At 43.1% G+C, this 8,168-nt stretch overlaps 1 protein-coding gene across 3 annotated transcripts in view; it reads left to right on the forward strand.

Moving 5' to 3' along the window:
• The window catches only part of SLC39A8 (solute carrier family 39 member 8), a 43,072-nt gene extending 35,107 nt beyond the window's left edge, over positions 1–7,965 (forward strand). For 2 of the 3 annotated variants that reach the window (XM_083571500.1, XM_083571501.1), the window contains exon 9: positions 7,015–7,965. In XM_083571500.1, coding sequence (XP_083427626.1) covers positions 7,015–7,164 — 150 coding nt within the window. In that variant the 3' untranslated portion in view covers positions 7,165–7,965. Of the gene's footprint in view, positions 1–1,560; positions 1,698–7,014 lie in introns of those variants that run through there. The other variant, XM_083571502.1, reaches the window with a different exon arrangement.
• Positions 7,966–8,168: the final 203 nt, after the last annotated feature.

Below are 8,168 nucleotides of genomic sequence, written 5' to 3' on the forward strand. Positions count from 1 at the left end.
TGCAGTTGAATCACGGCGTGTATCTCAGTAGCGTTAAACTAATTCCTTGTGGGAATTAAGTTTCTTATAAATACCGACCCTTGGAATGGCGCTCTCTGATGTCGGCACTGCAATCCAGCATATTGCTACACTGCGTAAAGTCCATTTGAAGTCAGTATGAATCATGGGAAGCCAAACTAAGGCCCGGGAGCCAGATTTGGCCCAATCGCCTTCTAAATCCGGCCCCAGACAGTCCAGGAATCGGTATGTTTTTACATGAGTAGAATGTGTCCTTTTATTTAAAATGCATCTCTGGGTTATTTGTGGGGCCTGCCGGTTGCTTTTACATGAGTAGAATGTGTGCTTTTATTTAAAATGCATCTCTGGGTTATTTGTGGGGCATAGGAATTTGTTCACCCCCCCAAAAAAAATAGTCTGGCCTCCCACAAGGTGTGAGGGACAGTGGACCAGCCCCTACTGAAAAGTTTGCTGACCCCTGATATGAATAATGTGCTGCATGCAGGGCCAGCCCTTCCATTGGGCAGCGTGAGAAAGCCACACCAGGAGGCAGATGCTAGGGAGCAGGAAGTAGCAGCAAGGTGTTGGGGGACAGATCTCTGCGTGCGGCGTACAGCCTGCCCTTCCCCCTGTACACCAGCCTGCTGCCTTCAGGTACAGTGGAGGTTGCTGACCCATCATCTGTGTTTGAATAACATCCAGCTGTCAGTCCAGTTGGCCTGTGTGAATGGAATGGGAGAGGGGCACCATCTTGTCTTTTGCATCAGGCAGCAAAATGTCTTGGGCTGGTGCAGGATATCAGTCTAAAACTCCAGTGAGTTTGATCCCGAAGGATGAGCAAAATCTGTGGAAGAGACCTCAGCTTTCTCTCTCCTCCCACCCCGAGCCCTTAGAACATCTACCCTCCCCACCAAGTCACTAAACTGCACTCAAAACTTTGCTTGTTTTAAAATGTTTGGAACAATTAGGTGGTGTGTGCACATGTCTCTCTGTGTGTTTTTTGGGGTGGGGATGGTGAATTGGTACCCTGAAGGGAAAAGGAGCATCTCTTTATAGGTGGATTTGTGGACCAAGAGTTCAATTTTAAGAGTCATGCGTGCAACATCACCAGAACAAAACAGAAGATCAGTGATGGGAAAGGATGGGTGGAGAAAGCAATGACTATGATGGAGAGGACTTACAGTACTTGAGAGTTGTTTTTTGCCTCCAAATTAGAGACAGATGAACAAACCTAGTACTAAGGTCACTGTGCACTCAATGAGTCCAGTGTTTGCTCTTCCTTCCTTTGGATAGGCATCTTTCTGCATAAAAGAGGAATATAGCTCTGTTGGTTTCTATTTCTGCATTGCAAAGGGTTGGGCTAGATGACCATTGGGGTCCCTTGCAACTCTACAGTTCTGTGATTGGAACCTCTCTCTCTGCTAAGGGCAAAGGGCCAGCTAGGAAACTACCATTGCTGTCTATCTCTCTGACTCTTTTCAGTATTACCATGTTTACACCCCTGTTTTAAAGCCAATAGGTGATAGGTTTCTCTGTCTACCTTTCTAATCTCTCTGTCTGTAGGTGTCTAGACCGGAACCGTTAATGTTGTGTCTGAACAAAATGTAAATGATGTGTGTGAATGCTCAGTACAGACTCCTGTTTTTCTGCTGAATTCTACCTTGTTCCTCTCTGTCTAGAAACAGGTAGGATTTGTTAGAACTCTTGTTTCTCTCTTCCATCTCTCACTTGCTCATTACAAGCTGATTTGCACTTTAAGCAGGGCGAAGTGGTAGGATTCAGAATGCAAGCAGGAGGACTCATATTTCTGAATAGTCCCCCATGGAAAACAAGCTTTCTACATAGAGTAAATTAAGTGCATCTCTGAGAAAACTTTAGCAGAGTTCTCCTGTGTTTCTATAGGTAGGAAGCTTTTTATATTGAATAATATTACCTCCCACCTGCATTCTTGAATGGTACAGTCTAGCATTTTATCACCTCAGTTCTACAGCCTTAATAGCTACATCATGCGTGGATGGACTAGTCAGTGTTCTGCAACCTTGAGTCTGTAGCTGTTGCTCAACTACAACTCCCATAATCCCTAACCAGATTAGCCTATGATCAGGAATGATGGGAACTAGGAACCCAATGTTGAAGAACCCTGGACTAGACCTCAGAGATGACGTGTCAAGAGTACCAAGTGGAAGCATGTTGTTCTTATTAATTCGATTTCTTATCCACCACGAGGTCCCAGGGCGGGTTACAACCGGGTTACAATACAAAAGACAGTATTAAACTCAGTGTAAACAAGTTAAGTTTGAATTGTTTCACATAGTGGCTGCCATCATGCAATTGCAGCTGACCACATCTAGTGGGAATTGGTGTTCAAGTGAAGGGTGCTCTCCTTCCCTGCACTAGTAGGCAGGTTCTTTGAAGAAAGACTCATCTGGGGGCTGAATGACAAAGTGCTTCAGCCACCATCCCTGAAGGCACCATCCCAGAGGGAGGCAACTGCCTTGGGCAGCAGGTGTTGGAGGGGAGTGGCAGGATCCCACCCCTCAAATCCTGTTGAACCTACTGGCCATTTTGCTCCTGCAAAGTGATGGCCTGGCCTATGCACTCTGAGCTACCATGTCACCTTCAGGAGCAATGCAACATGCTTTCCCACCACCAGTATTGAAGTAAGGCTCAGTCTGCACTCTATATTTCTTACTTCGCCAAACCTTTATTAGGCGCTACAAATATAGGCCTTCATAAAACATCTATAAGTAAAAATTTAAAATATATACAAATAAACAGCCATGTAAAAATATGTAATAACGAGGATGTTCATTGGAGTTTCTTCCTGCTAAATAGTGCCATTCACCACTCTGAAAGATACTATTGATAGAAACGCAGCCACCCTTGCAGTTAATGTCAGACAGATAGAATCTGATATTTTCATTGTGTCGTGATGTTAGACTTTCCAAAAAAGGGGATAGCATGCCTTTGTGTAGCTGGTTGTACAATGGATAGTAGAAAATAATATATTCTACTGTGTCCAGCACATTCAAAAAACATCTGCAATGTCTATCATTTCTGGGGATGTTTAAATATCTCTCTATTTCAAGCAATATTACACCCCTTTAAACAGCCATAGCTCCCCTTTCCTGCAATCCTGTTTGTTAAGGGTGCTGTGAGTTGTTAGGAGATCGCTATTCCCTTCACAGAGCTACAATTCCCAGAGTCACATAAAATCAATTCCCCTTTGCAGTGAGCTCTGGGAATTCTGGCTGTGTGTGGGGAATACAGAGTCTCCTAACAATTTTCAGCACCCTTAACAATCTACAGTTTCCATGATTCATCGGGGAAGCAATGGCAGTTTAAAGTGGTATAAATACTGCTTTAAATATGTAGTGCAGATGGGGCCTAAGACTCACTGTGGGTCCAGTTGACTTCTGCTTGTGGAATAGGGGTTACCAACCATCTTGGCTTTTCCTTCAGAAGGAAAAATGCCCTGAAAAGCTGCAGCCTGAGTAGAAACAATGATTCTGTCATGTATAGTGAAAACATCAAGGGATGACCTGGTGGCCACTGGGCATATTTCCTCAGATTCCCTAAGGAAGCCAACCAACACACAATTTAAGATTGCAACCCTATGCACACTTACACTGGAATTGACCCCACTGAATACAGTGGAGCTTGCTTCTGAGTAAACATGCATAGGGCTGTACTGTTAACAGAACATGGGGAATCCTGAAATGGTTATTTGCAGTAGTATACCGAGAACAAAGCTTTGTTTACAGTTATCTCTTCATTGGACAATGATCATTGTGTGTTGATTGATCAAAGTGGCTATGCCTATGAAAGACTTTGCATCTCAAGGGGGTGGGAGAGAAAAGACTTTGAATCTCAAGGATGCTGAAGGAGGTGCTTGATTGATCTCAAGAGAACGTTAACTGTTGACCCCTCCTAGGAAGGGTCAGCATTCAGAGCTGAGAGTGCTTTTGAGCCTTAAAGCCAGCTGAAGTGGGTGAGTCATAGCTACAATGTTCAGAAGCCCTCCAAGAAGCTGTTTGGGGTTGAGAATAGACCCAAAGGGACTGTGGGTGATGCAGACAGGTGCTACTCATGTACCAACAGGCCTTGTTTTCACCAAGGACTAGATTAGCCACAAGTCTCTAGGGAAAACGATGGTCAGCTGATTTAAGGTCACCAATAAGAAAAACAAATGTTACATTAAAAACATATAAAGTGGGGGTTCCCAAACTGCAGATCATGGACCATCAGTGGTCTGTGAGCTTCATCTAGGTGGTCCATGGTCTGTCATATTGATTTTTAATGGTTTTTTAATCCCTTGGCCTGCCAGTGAAGACTGCCCCCTTTCCCAGCTGTGGCATGCAAGAGAAGGACTAAGTCCACCCTCTTGTTCACTGCCTTCCTTTTAAGAACTGGAGTCCTTGTGCCTGTAATTATTTTAGGAAAAACAAGATATGTAGCTGTCTCAAGGGAACATCTAGCTTGGCTCCAAGGTTGCTGAATAAATTCATGGTTGTGAAGCTGTCTGAATTGGGACTTTGTGTCTCCCGGCTCCATCTTCTGGATGGACCCTGATAGTTCTGGCAATAGATGAGCAACCCACCCACTCTTCCCTGGTTTGCAAGGTTTCTTCAAGCTAGATCTGGATATAGCTGTCCATTACTTTGACCTGTTACTGACAAGGAGGACCGTGTTGTTGTATTTTACTCCCTGGGTTGTGAAGGTAGAGGCAGTATGTCTCTGAGTACCAAAATCAAAAGTAGAAAAGAGTGCCTGGCCTGCTTGAGAGCTTCACATGGGTGTATATGATTGGCCACTGTGAGGACAGGATGCTGGACAAGGTGGGCCTTTACTCTGATCCAGCAAGCCTCTTCTCATGCTCCTAAAGAGGGATTTTTAAAACATTGTTATTGAACAATGAAGATGGCTTCGTTCATCCTTATTATTAGCTTTGTGGAAGAAATTTTAGCTGCAGTGGGAGATGGTAGCACTAATGGCTTCCTTCTCCTTCTGAGGCTCCATCCCTAGAAAATTAAAATGTGTTGGGATTGGAAAGGTGTTTTCAGAGAGCTAGTTTTTGTATTACTTAAGTTTCAGAGGGCTTTGAAAACTTTGAACTTGATCCTACCTCATCTTTGATAAGCAGCCAGCACAGCAATTTTGTTGATCTGTGTTTGTCAGCACTTTGCAGAAGCAGAAGGTTGCCCCCCCCCCAGTGTCTTTGAATTAATTTCCAAGGAGAGTGTGCTGCAATGATAAACTGGCAAGTTAGTGGTAGAGATGCATTTACCTGTCAGGTTAAAAGTGGCTTCTGTGGGCTTTTTCATTGCATTCTTTTTTCTTCTGTTTGAATCTCTGGATGATGTGTCTTGGTAAACTGTATTTATCTTGATCACAGAATCTAGTGCAAAATGTCTTAGTTTCATTAAAGTTCTAGAATTCACAGTTCTGTTTTTCTTCTGAAAGAAACCAGTTCCCCTGATTTTGTAGAAAAAGTAGGATAGCACTGAACTTTATTATAATATTTGATTTTATTATTATTTATTCACTACATTTATATGCCACTTTTTCTTCCAAAGAGCTCAAGGCGGTGTACATGCTTCTCCTCTCCCCCATTTTATACTCACAACAAACCTGTGAGGTAGCTTAGGCTGAGAGACAGTGACACGCCCAAGGTTGCCCTGCAATTTTCATGGCTGAGTGGAGATTTGTACCCTTGTCTCCCAGCGTCCCAATGCTCTAACCTTTACAACACACTGACTTTATCCACTCTTCACCCTTAGAAACAGGGCACATCACAGCCATCGACAACACAACATTTTTATTTTTATTTAAATGTTGTTCATCCCCTTTTCCAAGAGACTGTGATAGTTTATGATATATATTTATTCCATGCTATCTTCACCATACAGGGCAGTCTAGAGATTGGAATGCTAGTACAGTGGTACCTTGGAAGTCGAACAGAATCCATTCCGGAAGTCGGTTCGACTTCCAAAATGTTCGGAAACCAAAGCGCGGCTTCCAATTGGCTGCAGGAAGCTCCTGCAGCCAATCGGAAGCTGCGGAAGTCACATTGGACCTTTGGGTTCCAAAGAACGTCTGCATACCAGAACACTCACTTCTGGGTTTGTGGCATTCGGGAGCCAAAACGTTCGACTCGCAAGGCGTTTGGGATCCAAGGTATGGCTGTATTTGCTATGCTTCAGCAGAGGGATGAATTTTTCACTGTAGTGGGGAATACCCCACGTGACCTGTGTGTCTGCTCAGTCCACTGATCTGATGGTGCTGACAGTTGATTGGGAACTTCAAGGTTCCTCAACCTCTCCATTACTTTCAATATTTCCATAGCTTTAAACCAAACTTCTGGACAGCCTTTCAAATAGATAGGGGACTTACACCCCTTCAGAACAAAAGGCTGCCCTCTAAAGTAGAACACACAGCTACCCTGAAGAGGAATAATCTGGTCTCTTAGCAGTTGCAGGCAGAAAATAGTCAGGGAAACAGGAGATGCCTGGGTCAGCACTGGGCAGGCAAGTTGCCCCCTCCAACCACACCAACAGCCCATGACAGTGCTACTAGCCAATTAGCAAACATCTGTTTGCATCTGCTGGTTGATTGTCCTGCAGCAGTGCTTCTTACTTGCAAACTACAGCTGCTATCAGGTCTGCCCCTCTCTGTTGCTTAGCCCACCCATAGACTTAAACTACTGAGAAGCTCCCTTGCACAAGCTCCATTTAAGTGAATGGGCATTGCACAAGATGGATGTGAGCCCATCCCTGAAACTTACAAAGAGAGGCTCAGCTGAGGAGGAAGCAATTTCCAGTGTTCCTTTCTTGGTGAAGTAATCACTTGGACACAACACCCAGATCGTTGCCGCTCCAGCAGCTTAAGAACCCAACCCAATCTTATACAGTAATGTAACGCATGCATTAAAAAAACACCACGAAATTCTAATGTAGCATGTTGTTCCACCAGATGGCAACACTTACCTAAAAACTTCCTTCCTTCTGCCTCCTCTAGTTCCCAGAGATGAACGACATGCTGAGAGAAAAAGTGACCGGAAGAAAAACAGATCTAGTCTTCTTCCTGATCCAAAATGCTGGGTTGCTCACAGGGTTTGCTGCGATTCTGCTGATCACGGTGTACGCAGGAGAAATTGAACTGGAATAATGCAATGTTGGAGATGTGATAATGAAGACACTTAGTAAATTAAAAATGGAAGAACTCTTGAACTCCATAAAAGGGACTTTGGAAGTTATAAAGGATTTGATCCGACATCCCATTTTCTTTGGAACGAATACCTTTGGTTTTTGTGTCAGCATGATAATAATCACTTGTGCCGCATAAAGACTTAAACATATGGGCACTCCAGTACCTGTGGGATTTCCTCTGCCTTCAAGAATTGTGCCGTTAACTTCAGCACATACCTTCCTATGCATCACAAAGAGCCCTGGATTGCCACCTTTGTAGTTTTAATTGAGAAGTCACCTATACCATTGTATACAGAAAGTATTGCATACACTTTAAGAAGCATCCAGCAGCAGGGACATCTGCAAGATGATTCTGGCTAAAACAAATACGACTTCGTTTACAAGGAACTTTTTACAGAAGATCCATGGCCACATTTCTAAGTGCGATACAAATGGTTTCAAAATAGCTTTAGACTTTTCCTCCTTTGGGGGCAGATTATTATTATTATTATTTTTTTAAAAAAATTATACTTGCTTTAGTACATTTGCATAAATAATGCAAAGATTCCAATTACCAATTAACACTGGATTAATTATACCACTTAGTGCTTTTGATCACTCTCTTTCAAGGGTACTGTGGGCTTTATTATGAGAAGCACATTTTTTATTAAGTGATGTTAAAATGTCAACTTTATTATGTGCGTCATGCTTAAAAGGCTCTGGCCTTATATATAGATATATATATATTAAAAGAGAACAAAAATTAACCATTTTAACATTACAGTAGCTATTTCAAGTTTTTTGCTTTGATTTTTGTTGCAAAATTACCATGCAAATTGATCAGGCAATGCTGATGCCACAGTGTTTGACGAATTGCATGCCTCGGCGTGTCCTAGTCTAGTGGTTCCTTCTGACTATGGAACCTATGTGTGTGCATTGCTCCTACTGCCATAGGAACTTTACATAAACTTCAGCGAGGAATGC

The sequence above is a fragment of the Podarcis filfolensis genome (genome assembly GCF_964270895.1).
Source record: "Podarcis filfolensis genome assembly, chromosome: 9".
Taxonomy (NCBI): Eukaryota; Metazoa; Chordata; class Lepidosauria; order Squamata; family Lacertidae; genus Podarcis; species Podarcis filfolensis.